Below are 22,391 nucleotides of genomic sequence, written 5' to 3' on the forward strand. Positions count from 1 at the left end.
AAACCTATATAGCTGTTTGATAGTAATGTTAAATGAATAAATATTGTTATCCAGATTCGGGCATATTCTTTCAATTCGGGCAAAAACCAGCCTGTCCCTTACCCCCCCCCCACCCCCACCCCCATCCCACCCCGTAAGCCTATAGGACTTCCATACCTGTGTGTGTGTGTGTGTGTGTGTGTGGGGGGGGGGGGGTAATGAAATAAAAACCTTTTAAAATGTATTTGGGATAAAAGGTTGAAACTATATACATTTGTATATAAAATAAGAACAATTTACAAGACTTTTGATCAGCATTCTTTTCTGATGTATGATTTTGTTTTGTTTACGTTATATAAACCTGTAAAGACGAGAAAGGAAACTATTTAGTAAAAGTAGTTGAAGGGAGACAATCACTATTATTACTAGTATTAGTCGTCGTTTTAGAACATACATATTACATGAATACTGTTTACAATATTTAAAGTAGGTTTGGACGATTTTCAAATCCAAAACGAAAACTAAGCAACACACAGAAACAAACAAATACGTATACATGTTACAAACTCCCCAACAACCTCGATCCACCCTCGCCGAACACACAAGGTGACAACCCAGTTAGGGTAAAATGTTTATTTTCTAATGTTATGGTTCAAAAACAACCGATAATAATAAAATACAAAACACTCAATGATGAACATATATATATATATATATATATATATATATATATATATATATATATATATATATATATATATTTTTTTTTTTTTTTTTTTTTTTAAAGCAGCTGAGAAACACCAATAAAATAATTTAATTTAATATAGGCATACAGGTAGTCTTTAGGGGTGGGATCTAGCGCAGTCGGTTCTGTGAGCGCTTTTCCGATATTCTTATTATGTTGTAGGATCGAACCATCCCAATGGAACTCATTCTCTGTTTATTTTTCCGTGACAACCAGTGCCCCACGGCAGGTGTACCAAAGACCGGTGTCGTGGTCCATTTTTTTTATTTTATTTTTTGTGGTTTTCAAAAATGAAAGTTTGCAATTAAATACTTTGGAGTTATATTAATTACCCGCAGTACAGGGAAATGCACACACCTCTACCCCATTATCCCTTCTCCCAACTCCCGAGCCTTATGCGAATTTAATGATCTGGTAAGAAGGAAGAAGGAAGGACGCACTTAGCACATTTTATTTATGGTTATATGGCGTCGGACATATGGTTAAGGACCATACAGATATTGAGGGAGGAAACACGCTGTCGCCACTTCATCAACTTCATGGGGTATTCTTTTCGATTAGCAGCAAGGGATCTTTTATATGCACCATCCCATAGACAGGATAGCACATACCACAGCATTTGATGTACCAGTCGTGGTGCACTGGCTGGAGCGAGAAATAGGCCAATGGGCCCACTGACGGGGATCGATCCCAAACCGACCGCGCATCAAGCGAGCGCTTTACCACTGGGCTACGTCTCGCCCCCGATCTGGTAAGAATACCAAGCGGAAGTCATAGTCTATAAATAGTTTAGACTGGTACACAGTAATAATAAAACGAGTCGTTTCCGCATTGGGGAAGAATATTGTATTACCAGTGTAGTATAGTTTATGATGGAGAATAGGTTAAACTTTTACAAAAGTTTTTTTTTTATCATTTGCATCGAATTCATGTTGACCCTTAATCATCATGCAGCATCGTTAGAAGTAGCATGACTTCATATATTCAAAATGGATTCAAATGACAACAGTGAGTTGTATCAAACTGTATTATAAGTGTCATTTCTATTGGTGGTCATTTAACTTGTTAAGTGACTTGACCATGTTTACTTCCGTGTATTCACTTTTATTATTAAGATTACCGCAGTAAGACTGTAACAATTTGATACTGAGCAAGAGTTCCTCCCATTCCCCCATAACAGATGTTTATAACATGAATCATAGGCGTCATTGCAATCGTGAAAATTCATGGAATTTTCTAATTTTGGTCATGGAAAATAAAAATCACTTAAATCAGTCTAGAGTATTTACACTTTTTGCATTTGAGTATTGTAATTTCGAGACCCTAAGGTTTGACTTGATCAGAAGGACCATACTTTGAAACTGACAACAATACAAATGGCACTTACCTGTACATAAATGTGGTTATGTAACTGTCCTAAATCTAGAACAACAATAATAATAAGACCATCAACGAGGACGGAACGGCCACGAGTGAGCATCAATCTCCCCTCAACCCTCAACAAGTGAATGTTGACAGGAGATGGAGGCTACCTCACGGGTGCTCATCCACACAGATTCAAAATTCATCCGGATGCCGTAATTACTACATGTAATAAAACACAAACACCAATTGAAATAATAATATTTAGTACATGATTATCAAAACACAAAACATAACATATAATCGCAGTGTTCACTGTCGAATGTATTAAATAACAACTACAGTAAATTACGACCACCCCCAGCCCCAATTAACCTAACATTTACTCATACTGTTTTACCTACCGACCCAATCACGTTCCCAGCGGAAGATTCCGAACGCTCGTCGCTAACCGCTTTTATTTGTCTCTCACTGCTGGAGATCACTGCCCTCACAATGCACGTGCGACCGTATAATGCACATAATGAAATGCATTGCAGCCAGTAAAAATAACCCAGACTTTCCACTAGTCTATTTCATTACAGACAATAATAGACTTTCCACTGGTCTGTTACATCGCCCCTCACCAAAATAAGGCGATCTCCTGACGCCTTTCAGAACACTAGGTAATTACATAACTCCTAACTGACCAGAGGAATTAAATCCATCTTAAAACACATAAACTAACGCTTATTAATGTGTCCAACATGATGTCTTTCATGTATTGTCTATATGAGTAGAGAATCCATAGCACACATAAACCAATCTTTATACATCAAGGATCGTGAAAGTCAATAAACCACTGTTCTTTTCCACGAATCTATACTCCAAGAATGCATCTCACGTCCACCATCAGCAAAGCACCATATCAAGCAATGTCATCTCCCTCATGGCCACATAGCACATTTCAGATCAGGACGTTTCTACCGTGTCCACCATCATTTGTACAATTATCAGCAATGCTGCCCATCAAGCAAAGACATCACATCTATAGATTCCCTCATACATCAAAACGAACCCTGAAAAACTAGCTAAACATTAGTTCCATATATAAATATATAATAATTAATCCATTACACATACAACATTAAACTACCAATCATATCATGACAAATAACAATAAAACAAAACGGCACAAAACAACAAAACATACTCACGTGACAATGGACTTCCGCTGGGAACACTACCATCACACAAGAGTGATGCCTAACAAACTACTCCATCCCAGAATAAACTAATACGGCACCCCTATAATAAAATTATATAAACTAGTCTGGACTTAATGTAAAGTTAGTTAACCATTTAAACGCACATGACAATATCACCAGTCAAATACTGTACATCTACTCCAAGATGATAAAATTATCCTATATGTACTCACTAAACTGTGTATTGCACGTGAAATAGATAACGATACAACACCATCAACCCCAACTATCGACATTTTATGTACAGATTTTTCAAACTTGTCACACAAATAAACCAGTATTAATATTTAAAAAAAATAAAGCATTCACTCATTCACACAACAATCGATTGGTGCCAATCTCATTTAAACTACATACAAACCATATAGCATATTAATGACATTAATGTGTGACATAATCTGCAAATCTGACTGGTGGCCTAATTATTCTCCCCACCCTAGTCATCACCGGTGGGGTCGAGAAAACCCTCTTCTCACCGCAATCGGTTTCTTCCCTTGAGCCAACTTCCGGACTAACGCCTACATACCCTGCAGGTGTTTCTACAGAACCGCCCTCTGAAGTATTACTCAAAATAGGGGATGCAACGTGTTGAGTAGTTTCGCTATATACAATACTAGGCATTTCTACCACTTTCCGATGAGTACTCTCATCATCTGACACAGATAAAACACCAGGTAAACGCACTTCATTATCAACTGTTACGGGTGAAGCACCGGAAGTATAACTTCTCGAATCCCGACTTGACGAAGTATTAGACACATGCCCAACAAACGTTGGCTGCTCGGAAACACTTTGTTGCCGTGCACGACCTCGCCACCAAATAACTCCATCATCGTCACAATCATTATCTACCCCTTCTGGGTTCACAATGTTCGGGTGAAACCAAACTTCTCTCAACCTAGCATTTTCTTCAACCCCAACGTTTTCCCTATAGTTACCAGCCGATTTGAACTTGTTGACATGTACAACTTCCCTAATACGTTTCCCGTTTACGTTACCCTGTACTCGGTAAGTAACCTCATTAATTTTCTTTATAACTCGCAATGGCCCTATCCACGGTTTTACCCATTTCGGAGATTTACCCCTTTTTGCCCTTTTTTTGTACATCCAAACATTGTCACCGATTTTAACATTTTGCACAACAGATTTCATATCATAGTAAAACTTTTGCTTTCCATGACTTTTATCTAAATTCTCACCTACGGTTTTAAATTGCATTTTGCAAATGTTCTTTAGTTTCCCTGATAAAAGTTGACACAGGTTTTTCAATACACAGCGAGCCTTCCACTATTTCAATGGGTAAAGTCACTTCCCTACCGAACACAAGATAGTTCGGCGAAAACTTCATCGACTCTTGTTCCCCACTACGATAGGCCATAAGTAACTTGGGCAAATGAATATCCCAATCATTCTGTGATTCCTCCACATACATACTAAGCATGTCTGACAAAGTCCTATTCATGCGTTCGACCAGGCTATCGGACTGCGGGTAATACGCTGTTGTACGCGTTTTTGTTATACCCAGCATTCTACACATCTCTTGAAATAATTTTGACTCGAAATTAGCTCCTTGGTCCGAATGCAAACTATGTGGAATCCCAAACCTACAAATGAACTCGTCCACCAATTTACCAGCCTCCGTTACAGCTTCCTGGTTGGGAATGGCATAGGCCTCTGCTCACTTTGTATAGTAATCTTGCACTACCATAATCCACCTGTTTCCCCTATCAGTAACGGGCCATGGTCCAGAAAGATCAACTGCTAAATGTTGAAATGGAAAGCACGGGATTTCACTCATCATACCAGCTCGGTTTTTGCGACTAGGTGACTTACACTGTTTGCGCGTTAAACACCAAGTTCGAACGTCATTAACCCACCCTGGCCAATAATAACGCTGTTTCAACTTGGACATCATTCGATCAATCCCATTATGTCCACCACCCGCAATATTCTTATGTAACCCGGTTAAAACGGCATTTCTATCGGCTTCCGGTACGATTATTTGTGTATGCCCTGTGTCATCCAAAACCCTGACCAAATATCCATCACGCACTTTCAATGACTCCCATTGCTGACATAGAACGACAGCCAACTTTGTATTAGGCAACTAATTTTGAAGAGGTTTCACAGCCTTTCTTTCAATCAGTCTATATACAACGGATATAGTATTATTCGATTGTTGTGATTGACGGAGAGTTGGTACAGTTTCTACCATAGCAATGCCAATACGCGTACACTGCTTACAAGGGATACACGAAATTGCGTCCGCATTCTGGTGTGATTTACCAGCCCTATGGCAAATTTCAAAAGTGTATGATGATAACACTTCAATCCATCTGGCTACCTGTGCCTCCAGATTCTTGAAATTCATCAACCAGGTGAGCGAACCATGATCAGTCCTCACCATGAACTTTCGACCCCAAAAGATAATGTTTAAAATGTTTAACACCATCTACTACAGCCAAAAGTTCCCTACGAGTTACACAGTAGTTTCTTTCCTGTTTTGACAGAGTGCGACTACCATATGCAATAACTCGCTCTTTACCATCTTGCACTTGACTCAGCACATACCCGATACCCACATCACTAGCATCGGTGTCTAAAATAAAATCTAGATTAAAATTTGGGTATGCTAAAATCGGGCTAGATGTTAACAATTTCTTAAGTTTTTGAAATGCCGAGATACATTCAGGGGACCACTCAAACTTAACCCCCTTTTCAAGTAACTTGGTAAGTGGCTTAGAAATGGTCGCGAACCCCTCGATAAAACATCTGTAATAAGACGCTAAACCCAGAAAACTATGCATGTCTGCCACACACTTGGGAACAGGCCAATTCACGACCTTCTCAGTGTTTGCCTGGTTAGTTGAAATACCCTTGTCCGAAATGGTATGTCCCAAATATGACACTTCTTTAAGGGCAGAACCACATTTCGACACTTTCAACTTCAAACCAGCTTCTCTTAAACGATCAAATACCTGGGATAGGCTGTCTAAATGTTTCTTAAACGGGCCACTCGTATAAATAATGCAATCATCTATATAAATCATGCACGTTTGCCCTTGTAAGCCAGCTAAAACACAATCCATTAACTGTTGGAATGTCCCTGGGGCATTACATAAACCAAATGGCATTACATTGAATTCATATAATCCCCCTGGTATACAAAACGCAGTTTTACCTTTACTTTCTGGGTCCACCTCTACCTGCCAGTACCCTGAGGCCAAATCAAGGGACGAAAACCACGTGACCCCGATAAATGGTCTAACACATCGTCGATTTGTGGTAAGGGATAAGCGTCCTTTACTGTGACATCATTCAGTCGACGATAATCTACACAAAATCTCGTTGTGCCATCCTTTTTCTTAACCAAGACAATTGGAGAGGCCCACGGAGATTTTGACGGTTGAATTATACCATTGTCTAACATATCAGAAACTATTTGCTTCACTTCGTTTTGTTTATGAAACGGTACTGGATGAGGAGATTGTTTAACTGGGTCACTGTTGAGGGTATTTATTTTATGTTAAATAAGATTGGTACGGCCTAAATCATCGGGACCTTTAGGAAATACGTCCTGATTTGTCTCTAACAACCTATCCAACTGTTTCCGATCATCAATATTTAATTCTCCAAATTTGGCAGAACCAAAATTCGGTTGTACGGGATCAATCCCTGAAACAATTTCACATTGTTCTTCTACCTCGACCAAGTTTCCAAAACAACTACCCTTGGGAATTTTCACTTCCGTTTCAGTTAGATTTGCAACCCTAATGGGAATCTGTTGGTTGAGCGGTGTAACTAATACCCTTGCTACAACAATGGTATTGTCCCTTTCAAAAGTATCAATACTTTCGACGCACCCCTCCCCACAGAATTCACCATTTAATTCTGCAAAAAACGTCATCTCATGTTTAGCGGGAACCACAACAGCCTCTTTGGTAACAATAGGTACCGATATAACCTTTCCCTTACGGTGCATTGGCACATTCCCTGACATAAGTTTAAGTTTATCTTTCTTCAAGTCCAACGTTGCCCCACATTTGGTAAGAAAGTCTGCACCTAAAATAACCCTATAGCCCAAGTCCTTTATGACCACCATGGGCACAACAAGTCGGTTATTCCCCAAGGTCAGACTAACTTCTACCATCCCCAAATGTTGCAATGAACTTTTCCCCAATCCCACCAAATCCAAATCTAATGGGACTGCAGAAAAACTTCCACCTACGGATTTTAAACATGTCTCGCTTATCATCGTGATAGCGGCCCCTGTGTCAATCATCATGTCTACCAAGCCACCATTTACCCGTCCTAATAGGACAAGAAATATTGGTCCCATTAAACACAGTGTTGAAAATTGGACCCCGTTTTCAACACTTACTCTTTTGGGTCTTTCCACATACCTTGTCCAGACAGTTTGGGTTTTTTAAGTTTTGGACAAAATCTAACCATATGGTTTGTATCGCCACAATTCCAGCAAGACCTATTTCTCATCTTTTGCTCGTTTAGGAAGCCATCTTGTTTTTCATCTTTGCGCAATGCTTTAAGTTCTCTCATTTCACGAGTTAACTTCTGTATTTTATCTTTTAACTGATCGATTTCGTTATCGCTACCCACAAGTGATTTAGAGGTCATGGAGGTCACAGAGACTTGTCTACTCTCTCTATCCGCCCTTTCGATCATTTCCCACTCCATCGCAAACACTACGGCATCGTTTACGGTTTTGAAATGTTTATGACGCATTTGCAAACGCAGAGACTTTTGCCCTATCTTTTCAATGAACTCGGTAACACACAACTGTTCCATTTCTACTACACCCATACCCGGATAAGCCTGTTGTGCTAACTGTCGTAATTTGATCCCAAAATCAATAAAAAATTTCACCGGACTGAATCTGACAATGTCTAAACTTTACATTTGGTAAATGGCCACTCCCTTTCGGGTGAAATCTATCACTCAACGTTCGTGTTAATTCCTCAAAATTATCACTTTTATCGCCACCAATGTCAAAATATAATTTTCGTGCTCTTCCACGCAAACAAACGCCTAACAATCTAGGTTTATTTTCAACATTCCAACCGTTTAAATCTCCATATAATTCAAACGTTTTCAACCACTCGGGCCAATCCTCCGGTTTTTCACCATTGAATGGTTCTGGCCTAAGGCCTGTACCCGGTTGAACCATCGCCACTGAACGCTCGTCTAAACCTTGTCCTAACGATACTTTACGATTACTCGTAGTGGGCATACCCGCATCCATTTCAAAGCAAGGGTTTACCTCTAGTTTAGGGCTAGACATTGCACCTGCCTCGCGTTTTTCGCAAACAAATGAATCGGTACGATCCCAGCCCCGACCTAACGACCAACATTTCAGTACGGATGTATCGTTATCCATATTACTATAATAATTACTATACTAATAATAACTCCCTAACGTGCCGTTCAAATACGAAACTGTTTGACAATGATCACTGCATAAACTATGTAATTACGGACAATCTACCCTACTCACAGCGCCAAATGTAACCGTCCTAAATCTAGAACAACAATAATAATAAGACCATCAACGAGGACGGAACGGCCACAAGTGAGCGTCAATCTCCCCTCAAACTTAACAAGTGAATGTTGACAGGAGATGGAGGCTCCCTCACGGGCGCTCATCCACACAGATTCGAAATTCATCCGGATGCCGTAATTACTAGATGTAATAAAACACAAACACCAATTGAAATAATAATATTTAGTACATAATTATCAAAACACAAAACATAACATATAATCCCAGTGTTTACTGTCGAATGTATTAAATAACAACTACAGTAAATTACGACCACCCCCAGCCCCAATTAACCTAACATTTACTCATACTGTTTTACCTACCGACCCAATCACGTTCCCAGCGGAAGACTCCGAACGCTCGTCGCTAACCACTTTTATTTGTCTCTCACTGCAGTGCAGCCGCTCCCATTGGCTGGAGATCACTGCCCTCGCAATGCACGTGCGACCGTATAATGCACATAATGAAATGCATTGCAGCCAGTAAAAATAACCCAGACTTTCCACTAGTCTATTTCATTACAGACAATAATAGACTTTCCACTGGTCTGTTACAGTTACAGCTCTGTAGTCCGAAGGTTCAATGGTCCGAAGGTTCAATGGTCTGAATATTCAATAGTCCGAAGATTCAGTAGTCCAAAGGTTTATAGACCTAACTAGAATCACGAAGAATGGCAAAAGAAGAGTGCCAAATGCACTGAACAAATTACTAATTAGCCCGAGTATTCTGACTGTAAGAGAGCTAGACGGACATTTGGACATAAATACGCTCTCATTACAGTCAGAGACCATCCTATGTATTTTTTTGGCAATTCCTGACAACCAAAAATCAAACATTGATTATTTTCGAGTTAACTGATAAAAAAAAATCAACATATTTATCACTAATACACATACTACAGAAAGAAATCCGACAGCACCCACATTCAGCTACGCTTCGTGACACTCCGTCGCCATAATTACAAAGCTCGGCGACCTATTTTGAGACGTAGATCACGTGATCGCCCACTGGGCTGAGTGGGCGATCATGTGACTCAACGTCACGATATAGGTCCGGAGTTTGCTGAAGTGTAGCTGAATGTGGGTGCTGTCGGATTTCTTTCTGTAGTATGTATTAGTGTTTAATATGTGGATTTTTTTTTTATCAGTTAACTTGAAAATGATCGATGTAAAGGTATCTGACGTCAAACATAGGATTGGTGTGGTATTAGAGCGGGAATCTTTGCCAACTTTTTGGTTGTCAGGAATTGCCAAAAAAATATATATGTTGGTCTCTGACTGTAATGAGAGCGTATTTATGTCCAAATGTCCGTCTAGCTCTCTTACAGTCAGAGTACTCGGGCTATAAACAAATGTGAATTATTTACAGTAATCACCAAGTGTGCCTCTGCGTAAAAAAATGTTTTAAGTAACAGCGTAAGATGTTATTACACGAAGATATGATACATTTTGGATATCAATTTAAAGAAATCTGATTGGCTTCTTAAATATCAATCCAAACCAACCACTGTCGGAGATTAAGGCTATACGTCGACTTCTGTTGTCAGGTGACGTACTTGTAAGTCAACTGTATATTACGTAACGCGAGCGCCGTATATAGTTTGGTTCAAAATATGTTTTAAATGTGCAGACCCTAGTTTCAGCCCGTATAAATGGACAGTAAGTTTAGTTAATGTTCAAACCTGCAACACGTTTGGATACGGTTATAACAGAGAGAAGCTAAACTTTGTGATTTTTAAACATGGAAATACCGTCAAAAAGTAACTAGAGATTGTCTCGATAACTATTATTTCTCAGACGTGCGTTTTTATAATTATGACAAATGTATTTTGTGGTTTTACTAAAACCTGGATCACCACATCTCAAATGACAACAACCACTTTAGGTATACAAAAGTGAATATTCTAAATAATAAAATGTAATTATCAAAAATGGATTTAATAGTGAAAATTGTGTCGTAGTGTTTAAAAACTAGGGTCTGTCACTTTAATTTCTCTTGTTCAGTGCTCGCCTGAGGTCTTTGCATCGCATGATCGAAGCACCTCGATGGATCACATCAATTGATTGGTTTTTTCTCGTTCCAACCAGTGCATCACATGGTATGTGCTTTCCTCTCTGTGGGAAAGTGCATACAAAAGATCTCTTGCTGCATTAAGAACAATGTAGTGGCATTAAGAACAATGTACCATATACGCAAATATTTTCGCGGCTAAAATAATTCGTGATCGGGCTTTCATTTTACATTTTCGCGAGGAATTATTTTCGCGACTGTGTCCCCCGATAATAAAATCAAAATTACCCATATTTCATTTGCCAAACTTTTTTTAATGACGATTTCACGCGCACACTTGGACATGTTCACCATGCTGTCAGCAAGACCTCAATGTTGTATGTATGTCTGATAAGACATTGTTATCGATGGAACACGCACATGCGATACAGAAAATTGAAAAACACAAATATCAGAAGAAATAACTTTTAATTATTGATGGTACCCACAAACATCCATTCAAGGTTACAAACAAAACAAACAAAACAGATTACGTAACAACAGACTTGCACCCAACTGTGTGTCACTTCGATCAAATTCACGTGACCATGCAGGTTTACAAAACCACCTGACCTTGTGGATAATTTGGTGGTAAAGACAAAGTGCATACGAAACTCAGTATAAATTTAACGGGTACCTCTGACTGCTTGTCTTTTGTATCCATGAAAATACCAAATCAGAAATAACTTCGCGCGTAATTAAATTCGTGGTGCTGTCAACGTGTTCACGATTTTCACGGTATATTTTATTCGCGAATATTTTTGTATATACGGTAGTAGGTTTCCTCTGATTACCAAATGTTTGACATCCAATAGCTGATGACTAATTAATCAATGTGTTCTAGTGGTGTCATTAAACAAAACAATTCCTCTACACTGCACCTTTATTACACTTGTCCGTGTTCGCTATTAACGGATATCGTCAAAAAACTACTATTCAATTCGCAAGATGTAAAAATGCAGTTATGCCTTCATTTTGATTTAGTAATCGATGTTATGACATGGTAACCTTATATAGCAGCTTTAACTGTTGGATTCAATAAATGGAGTACAGTGTTTCGGATCAATAAAGCTTCGGACTACTGAACTTTTGGACTATTGAACCTTCAGACCATTGAATCTTCGGACTATAGAGCGGTGCCCCATAAATATGTTTATAGTAATGTCAAATGAAAATAAAGTCCACTGGAACACTGCTAATATAATAAACACCATTCCAAACACACTCCCCTTAAAACAAATGACGTCCAGTTAGAGTATTTTAAAGTAGAGAGTAGACACAGTGTTACTTTCTATGACGTCACATTCAATCAAGGTCACTTAAAAGAAATGTTTTGTTTCAAGACCATTTTATTACATTTCTTTTTGTATTAAAAAAAACCCTCCTTTTTTAACCAACTGATGAAAGGGACAGTAAAATTCATAAAACAATGAATAATGAAACATCATACAATTTTAAATGGTGACAAATGTGGAATAGCTGAAATCAGTATCAGGGATAGGAATTCTCCTTAGATCAGCTGTTTTCCTCTCATGGAACATTGCGTTTCCTCACATTTTAATCATCCTTTCCTCCAAAATGTGTCAGATGGCACAGATTAAACATCCGAATCTATTGGGATTCGCATGAAATATTTCTGAAAATGTGTTCAATCTAATAATCAGTTTGTAAACTCTTACTAAACAAATAATAATGCAAAAATAATCTGATTCTCAAACTTAAGTCTGAACTACATGTAGCCTCTAAAGCATAGCATACGTTCATATTCATGTAGTCTTAGAAATGTTGTGGGTTATCGAGACCCATTTCTATAAACCAAAGTAGCCCTGAAGAAAACAGAACATAAAGTGGAACGTCAATATTTCTTGGCTAAAATTCATACAACATCTTTTGCCTCTATGTTGGTTTGCTGAAAACCTTGATTTTAATAAAATTATGTGCTCTTTCTCAATGTACAGGATGCGGTAACATCCTTACAGATATCAATGAACAAAATCACATAAGGATGTAATTTGTTTCATTTGAGGAACACATAAGACATGGTTTTATCACCAAGGGTTTATATTGCACCAAAGCTTAGGCGGTAAAGGGTGTGTCCAAAATAAGAACAAACATGTTAACCTCAGACTATTTCACTTCAAAATCAAATGGAATGTTAAGTTTGTAATTAGTGTAAAATTTTGCTGTTAAACAGTAATATAATACAATACATCGCGTATTGTGGTGTTAATCTGGTGAAGTTGATGATGTACATAGTATACTTGTAATAACAAATAAAATGTATTAGTTTAAGCATTGTTTTACAGTTTATTTGAAAATGCACCCCATGGTTAATAAATAATTATTGTCGGGTTTATACGACGGGTCACAATTCACGCGAAAATTATTACTCTTTCCCGTTTTTAAATGTTGGCAGCTATGCTATACTGCTGAATTACATGTATTTAACTGAACACAAGTCATGTGTCGTTGAATTAAAAAATTATATAACTAAGCACAAGTACATGTACATAATATATAATATTGAATTAGTTAATTATTGTTTATAAAAAAAAGAATAAATCCACAAAGTAGTTTGCATACATTGATGTTCAGGAACTGCAGTCAAATTAGTCCCCATAAAAACATACAGAAATTACTAATGTTGAATTGTTTTAATATGATGGAAATTGGGTGCCATTATATAATTCTTGAAATTTTTTCAATCATCGATATTTGGGCGAAATATACTTACACTTTTATTCTGTCGGCGAATTCATCACAGAGATCATTCCCTATTTTGGGTGGTTACAATTTTTACGTCCCCGGCAATGAAATTTGTGGGTTTGGTGCAAGGATCCAAATTGGATCTAGGGTCACCATCACCCATGCAAACGTGTCCAGTGTAATGAAATAAAACGCTGTGATTGGCTGAAATACTTTACCGTATTATTGGGATTACCAGCAGAATATAAGATATGGAAACGCTAATATATATGTGGGTTTTTGGGGTTTTTTTTAAAATTGAAACAAACAGTGGTATGCAAATTGGAAAACGGTGCATTGAACTGTGGGCCTAAAACAGTGATTTTCGTGATCTGCAATTAATCGTCCCATCCCTAGTGAACAGTACACTGAATTTGTAACCACACCACTGTGATTTTAGATTAGTTGTGTTGCAGGTATGGATTAAAATAAAAACATGATTGGTTGGGCTATACCTGTGTTTTGATCAATCATAAACATTCAAGAAAAATGTTAAATAACTAATATTGATCAGGTATATTAAAGATAAAAGGTAAAATTAGCCATTTATAAGGTCTATCCCAGTCAACATAACAGTGCATGTAGGTGCATGGTCCAAATAATTCAAATCCTTTTGAAATTCACATAGTTTGACCGCATAATCGAAAGTTGATTGGTTGGTGCAAATTGGCTATAACCAATGATGAAAGTACAATTAATTCCCAACGCTACTAATACAATAATCATGTAAATCAGATCCTTCCCATGTTCATATATATTCTATCTACTGGTAATTATATAATTGAAGGTTATTTGGTTGGTGCAAACCAAATGCCATTCAACCGATGACTGATGATGAAATTCCAAGTGATTCCCAACACTATTTAAAATACATATATATACTTTTTAAATCAGATTAGTAAATATGCATATACATCTATGTGAATATATTATTATTAATGTTTTCTTTTTTTACGTTCACATAGGTTCAAAAGAGAACTGCATTCCTCCAAATGTCGAAAACCAAGAAACAGGCAATGCTCCGGTCAGCAAAGGAAGTCCAGGAGGAACCAAGAGGTAAATATCCATGTATACATGTAGGTATTTGAGGGATACTTGTAGTGTTTCTGTTACCTGTAATTCTGGAGGTGTGGCCAGAGAAACAAGCCCTTCAGCCTACAACACAGGTTGTAATTCTGGAGGTGTGGCCAGAGAAACAAGCCCTTCAACATACAACACAGGTTGTAATTCTGGAGGTGTGGGCAGAGAAACAAGCCCTTCAACATACAACACAGGTTGTAATTCTGGAGGTGTGGGCCAGAGAAACAAGCCCTTCAACATACAACACAGGTTATAATTCTGGAGGTTTGGGCAGAGAAACAAGCCCTTCAACATACAACACAGGTTGTAATTCTGGAGGTTTGGGCAGAGAAACAAGCCCTTCAACCTACAACACAGGTTGTAATTCTGGAGGTTTGGGCAGAGAAACAAGCCCTTCAACCTACAACACAGGTTGTAATTCTGGAGGTGTGGCCAGAGAAACAAGCCCTTCAGCCTACAACACAGGTTGTAATTCTGGAGGTTTGGGCAGAGAAACAAGCCCTTCAACCTACAACACAGGTTGTAATTCTGGAGGTTTGGGCAGAGAAACAAGCCCTTCAACCTACAACACAGGTTAGCAGGGCTTGAATTTAACAACAGCCATACATGTGGCAAATCACCACAATGCCTTACAAGTAATGATATGCCCCAATGCCCTAAAAATTAAACTGACTTTATCTCATTTTTCATGTTAGCTACTAACTGATCATTATACTCGACAATGACTTCTGAATACTATTTTATTATAAACACATGAAACATTTCACTAGTTTATTTTAGAATAAATTAACATTCACTTGAATTTTTGTCAGTACATGTCAATAAAGAATTGGATGGGGGAGGGGATAAAACACATTAATGTTTTTTAGGGTCAGCTCATGCAGGCCTTTTAATTTATGGAGGTGGTGTTAATGACAAAAAACAACTTTTTACAGACTTTATTTTGAAATGTCATAAGATACATGTAGCTCAGTGGCAATTGAGAAAATATTGGGGTGGGGTGGACTACGTTAAAAAGGGCACATGGAGCTAATGAAAATTTTATTTAATTAAAAAACCAGAAAAAGAGGCACTTGAATATATTTAATAACGAAGGGTCCCCTGGTCACACATAGGCATGCACGCATATACACGCATATACACACACATACGCACATGTACACACACACACACCACATTGGATCCGCCTCTCATTCTGGTTGGTCGGTAAATTTATTATTTGATTTATTGTTAATGTCTGAATTAATGTTCTTCATAAAATGCATACCGGTAGCTGATATTTAAATTATTTCAATTTATGGTCTCAACCGCAAGCAGTTTAATAACACAATGACAGTCTGTACTAACTATGCAGAAATTATGTATAATATCACTTAATATCTTATTTTGCATAGCCCTTCTTCTTTTTTTGGAAGGGGGGGGGGGGGGGGGGCATTAAATTTAATTAGGACATTTATATGGTCAAGACAGGTTGTGTGCAAAATTAAAATGGGTTATCTGAATTAGTGTTTTTTTGCATAGCCATAAATAATTTATGTCACTTTTCTGTTCTCAGAGGCCTGAAAAATAACTGTAAATCTGTTAAATGTTAACTGTGTAATAAAGTAAAGTTAAAAACTCACCCAAAAATGTGTTGTCAAATATCAGGAAATGCCATTACTGTACATAATATGTCTTCATTTTCAAACAAATTTGAATAGTGATGTGATTTGTATGACTTCCCCCATTTGCTGTATAGAGTATATGTACACACATACACATACTGATAACATTGAAATGATGTCATGTACATGTTTACCTTTAAGGCATCCTTATTGTTGGATAAAATTTGGAACATTTAGTATATATATATGTACAGTGTTTCTGCCAGAAAGAAATGTTTGGGTATGGCGCTATGAAATTGAATGCAGCCACAGTCAACAGGGGGTAAGGGGGGCGTCCTCAACAAAGAAAATGGGTTACATTTAGGGTTAGGGTTAAGAAAATCATACAATGATAAGAATCATTAATTTTGTCAAAATGTTAACTTAAAAAAATAATAATTTGGGTATGGTGCCATACCCGTTTTTACCCTCTGGCAGAAACCTTGATGTAGGTATTTTGTGAGATACTTTGCAGCACTTACAATGTACATGAAAGCAAAAGTAGTACATGTAATAACACATTTTACTCATTATTGGGAATACAACGTATACAGTAGAATAGATTTAAACCATGCATATAGCTTATACATGGAGTTCACACAATTTTATTGTCAAGTTAACCTTTAAGTACTAAAGAAACATGAAACAAATGAGTACACATATTTGGTCTACTTAAAAAATACACTCTGCAAATGAATATCCTGTGTACATACAGTCATGTGCTTTCCTGATTCAAACATTGATACAAGTCAATTAACATAGTAAACACTAATGTAGAACACATACATGTGGAAATAGCTGAAATACGTAACCACTTGAATGTGCTGCAATGAGGAAGAATACAGTGTCATATATTACTGTATGCATTACAACTGGCTGATAATAAATTGATAGTATAAGTGATGTTTCATGGTATATTTTTAATATTTCATATATTACTATTCTGTCTAGATAGTATTAGGTGATTAATAACTTTTGATGATATTTTTTTAAATTTTACGTGTTACTACTCATATAAGGTGATAACAGACCTGGAAATGTAAGTGGTGTTTTAGTATTATTTAGTAATTCATGTAGTACTGTTTACTGTTAGTATTGCTACATGTAAGTACTAGTATTATTTGGTAAGAGATATTTTTAATATTCCATATATTACTGCTAGTATTATTTAATACAGGTACAAATATATGTATATGTAGTTGTGGTTATCACTACTGATTTGCATATCAGTAATTAATCAGAGCTCACAGATTGATTATTAATTGATTATAATCATTTTACCTGTAACAGCAGGGCTCGAAATAGGAAGTAAAATATGGCCTGATATTAAGCTTTTTAAAATAGCAGGACAAAAGAAATATGTCCTGCTAACAAAAAAAATATATAGCCTACTGGAAATATGACAGCATGCATGGGGCGAGTGGAGGTTTTGGGATAGTGTGAAAATGTAGGACCTCAGATGTATATGTATTTTAGAGCATTATAAAATTAAAATATATAACAGAATAACGATCTGAATGAAAAATACCATGTGACATTTTGCTAATTTTAGCAGGTGAATTTCTGTCATCTACTAGGTTTAAAAAATGGATTGCTTTCAAAGACCACTATTTCGAGCCCTGCTGTAGGTTTGTATACTGGCCCCAACAACATCACTTTCAAGCAATTAGTATAAATATATTTATAATAATTGTATTAATTTCTTTTAAATCTTCTAATCCACGAAACAAAATTGGTTATTCTTATTGATTAATCACTCAAATTATCAGAGATTGCTGAACAAATCAAATACAGTGAAATCCCTCTAGACCGAGCACCCTTGGGCAGTGTTTGAGATGAAACATTTTGGGCAGTATCCCAGTTGGATACTAACATTTCAAAATCAGGTATCCCACCTGAGAATTTAGTATCCAACTTAAAATCGTGAAATTCGCAATCAAACAGAATCGGCAAAATGATTTGCTGCATCTATTTTTGAGTAATACTGACATAAATTAATATTTAGCAGTAATCTGTGTTTCTGACATTACTAATGATAAACCTACCTGTATCAATTTTCTGCAGATGGGGAATCAATATCTCAAATAAAATTTGAAGGGAGGAAACATCCAACAAAAACAATAGTGATTTAGTGGTTCTCAGTCTATTGCTACACTGCTATATTGCTCCAGTGTAGCGTTAGACTTGGTACGAGTTGGGGGAGATATTGTTAAGGCATAGCATTAGACTGGGTATGTCCTCAAAAATACTGTTACTTAACTTCACCAGTAAATGACAACTTTCATTGTTTCAGTGAAAAATAAAAATGCAGGATTAAAAAAAAACCCAACATATTATGGTATCCCGGTGGGATACTGGGTTATTGAAGTCTGGTATCCAAAATTAAATTCTGGTATCCACAGGATATCGACATACTGTTAATCTTGAACACTGTTGAGACCAAGTAAAATGTCTGGTTTTAAGAGGTATCTGGTTTAGAGAGGTTAATTTCTGTGCTGATTTTTAAAAAAAGGACCGTGAAAAATGTCCGGTTTTGTGGGACTTCTGGTCTATAGAGGGTCCGGTTTTGATAGGTTTCACTATAGTTCATTTTGTCAACACTTATCTTGTCCTGCTTGCTGATTTAGTAATCAGTTAATTTTGTTTTCTTCTGTAAGAACAGATTTAAAAACAGGAAAAGCCTTTCTAAAAATAGATCTCTTACTGCTTTGTGAAAAGTTACATGACAATATATTTCACTATATTAAGATGTACAGTTGTAAGCACTGACATTTGACTGGTAATTACAATTCTTTATTGAATAACTCTTATGTTGTAAGTAGATAATGGTAATAAAAATAGACTATATATCAGATTTGTAAATACATGTACAAGACAAGTTCACTTTGACATAAAGAATAGACCTCTTTTTTCAGCTAAATCTATAAATTATGTGATTAATCAGTGAAGCCCTAATGTGATATTTTGATAATATTTTTAATATTTCATGTAGGACTACTGTAATATTACTTGATACTTTTTAGTAATGTTTTGGTGATTCATGTATTTTAAATATTTTATGTTCATGTATTATTATTAGTATTATAAGCACATGTTACGTTGTAAGAGATGTTTTGGTAATATTTTATATATTTTATGTAGGACTACATGTAATATTATTTGGTATTTATAAGTGATGTTTTTTTGTGATATTTTTTATATTTTGTGTACATGTATTAATTACTACTACTAGTAATTGTATGTGGTTTATTGTAGTTCATACCAGCTACAGAAGTAAGCAGACATTTTCATTAGTCCACTGGACAAGTACATCTAGAAATCAACTTGTCTGCCAATATTTTCACTTATCCAAATAAATGGTTTGTTTCATACAAGCGCAAGGACTATGGTTTTTACTGCTTGAAATGAAACTGCATTGAAAATGTTTTACTTGTCCATAGGACAACCATTGAGTAAAAATTGTATGTCCAAGCACATTTTCACTTGTTGGGACAAACGGACAAGTACTTATTTCGAACACTGCATACATGTACATGTAAGTGCTGTTTTGGTGATATTTTTATACGCCCATCTATGACGAGTCAGTCGTATTATGGTATGGCATTGTCCGTCCGTTCATCGGTTAACTTTTTCTTATAGTAACTAGGTCACTTTGACTTACTTTTAACGGTCTACTGCGCATAACATTAAATCATTGTCCGGACCATATCTTGCATACAGATGCATACATGAACATCATGTAGGAACAGCTTGGGATGGCGGTGTGTCACGTACTGTGTTACCAGAGTACCCATGCTAAACAAAATTTCCCTTTCTAATAAAGAACAATAACTTAATTAATCAGATAGCATTTACTGCATCAGTATCATCAGTAGTTGGTCTAAAACAAACTGTTTATCTATCCCATTGCAAAAATTTCACATAATTAGAATTGAATCATACCCGCAACATACATGTATTCATTCTATGGTTTTCTATCATGTACCTTACTGGTACTCTTGTTAATATTTGTGTGCATGTGTTACTACTAGGACTGTATGCCATTTATCATTGTGTATACATGTAAGTGATATTTTGGTGATATGTTTAATATTTTTTAAATGTATTTTTCCAGACCTGCTGCTGGCAGCAGATCTCGACCTCCTATACCCCAAAAGCCTCCCGTTGCCAAGAAACCCAATCTCACGACAGGTGCTTTGAAGTCTTTCTTCTTTTTCGTCAACAGTTTAAAAAATAAAATAAAATTCAGGGTTTAAGCTGGAGAGTATATTTGTACATATTTTTAGCAGTTAGATAAAGTGTTTGAAAATGAGTTTGTTTTATCCAAATACATTGTATAATAAAATAATATTTAGCTCATTCTAAAGTTAGCTATTTAGCAAATTGTAACACTCAAGATATAAGACATTAATAGACATTGCATCAGATATTTTTACTTAGATTTTACAACATAATAAGCTTGATAACAGAAATGTAACTAATAAAGAGAGATTCTTTTTATATGAAATTGGTGAGTTCAATTGTTTTCAGATATTACAGGTTGATCAATGTGTGTTTAGGCAAAGAGTATTTGTGTGCTATTCCAATGTTAAATTATTGGTTTAAAATATGCTAGGCTTTTGTGTTCAACTAAATTGAAGCTTTAGTATTGAACCATATGCTTATTAATATTTGTAAAGCTTTTTTGTTGTACCATACATGTTTTAATCATTGTCTCATGTCTGTTGTGTGGATCTCTATGTCTTTCAAATTATTTCTAGTGATTCATGTTTTGGTCTGTTTTAGGATCTCATTGTGTGTCTAAATCTGCATCCACTTGCACTGTTCCTAACAGCACTAGCTCCCCTCCCACAGAAACACTGCACACGCATTCATCCAGCAGTGTTCCACCAGTAAAAACCTCTGCAGACAAAAAAGCTAACAAACAGTCAGTGAATAACAATAGAGCTGAGTGCAATAATACTAGTGACGTGGTCAGTGTGAAAGACAGGACTAAAACGCTTGGTCTGTATGCTGCAGGCAAAAGTTTGTTTTACATAGATCAGAAGTTTGTGCATGCCCCTGCACCCCAGACTAATCCTCCATCAGCAAGTGCACATAGTACTGGTAAGGACAATGCATGCACACACACACCTGTATCTGAACCACCGGCACGCACGAGATCAGCCAAGCTCCGTCTACCACTCATAGGCTTTAAAAGGAACAGCAAACCCAGTTCCAGTGTGAAAGCAAAAAGGTCAGAGTGGTACACCGAGTTTGAACCTGATTTTGGTGATGTTTCAGTAGTAAAGGAAGATGTTCATCCCGCCACAGCCTCAAGAGTAGATAAATCCCGTGTTGACGAGTCTGGCAAAACAAGAGTCCAAGGCAGTGCTACTGCTGATGTTGAAGCTAAACCGAATGCATCTCTCCTGTCAAATACGTTTACAGAGTCTGCTAACAAAACAGGACCGCCTAAGTCTCCAAAACCGGCTACTCGGAAAAGTGTGCAACCAAAAAGTACTACAACATCTCCTTCACCTCAGAAAGTACGCCCACAGCCTGTGCCAAGGAAAAGGAGGAATGTTATGTCTACAATATCAACTGATGGATTAAACAGTTCAGTGCCTGAGTCTGTGATGGAGAGCAAGAATTCTCCTGCAAATAGTATGTCAGCAAAAGATTCTGTGAATGCGGGTAAAGATAATGACAGTAAAATTCAACCCAATGAATATGTGCCACAGATTATAGAAAATGATTTAAAACCAGACCATTGCTCAGCTTTGTCAAAAGTTGATGATTCAGATGCTGCAGTAACCAATGGCACTGCTGAAAAAACAGATCATTTAGAGGATTCTGAATGTGGAGAAGTTGTATGTTGTGAAACTACTGCTGATGTTAGTCCTAATAATGGTAATACTTTTCAGACACCCTCAGGGGCTTCCACCGATGTACAGCAGACACTTCTGTTGACAGTGTTGACAGTGAAATAGTCGAGATGTTAC

The 22,391-nt window shown here is 36.8% G+C and overlaps 1 protein-coding gene across 1 annotated transcript; it reads left to right on the top strand.

Moving 5' to 3' along the window:
* Positions 1 to 1,598: 1,598 nt before the first annotated feature.
* LOC121368640 (mucin-5AC-like) lies at positions 1,599 to 22,379 on the top strand. The gene is made up of 4 exons (XM_041493379.1): positions 1,599 to 1,732; positions 14,650 to 14,740; positions 20,522 to 20,598; positions 21,193 to 22,379. Exons 1-4 carry the CDS (start codon positions 1,714 to 1,716, stop codon positions 22,377 to 22,379), a joined length of 1,374 nt encoding a protein of 457 aa, XP_041349313.1. The 5' UTR covers positions 1,599 to 1,713.
* The last annotated feature ends 12 nt before the right edge of the window (positions 22,380 to 22,391 follow it).

The sequence above is a fragment of the Gigantopelta aegis genome, chromosome 3 (genome assembly GCF_016097555.1).
Source record: "Gigantopelta aegis isolate Gae_Host chromosome 3, Gae_host_genome, whole genome shotgun sequence".
NCBI lineage: Eukaryota > Metazoa > Mollusca > Gastropoda > Neomphalida > Peltospiridae > Gigantopelta > Gigantopelta aegis.

Bases quoted from the DNA above. Each gene is read 5' to 3' on its own strand.
- LOC121368640 (XM_041493379.1), top strand. The intron at 14,741-20,521 runs GTAAATATCCAT...GTATTTTTCCAG, and splicing joins AGTCCAGGAGGAACCAAGAG to ACCTGCTGCTGGCAGCAGAT. The intron at 20,599-21,192 runs GTGCTTTGAAGT...GGTCTGTTTTAG, and splicing joins GAAACCCAATCTCACGACAG to GATCTCATTGTGTGTCTAAA.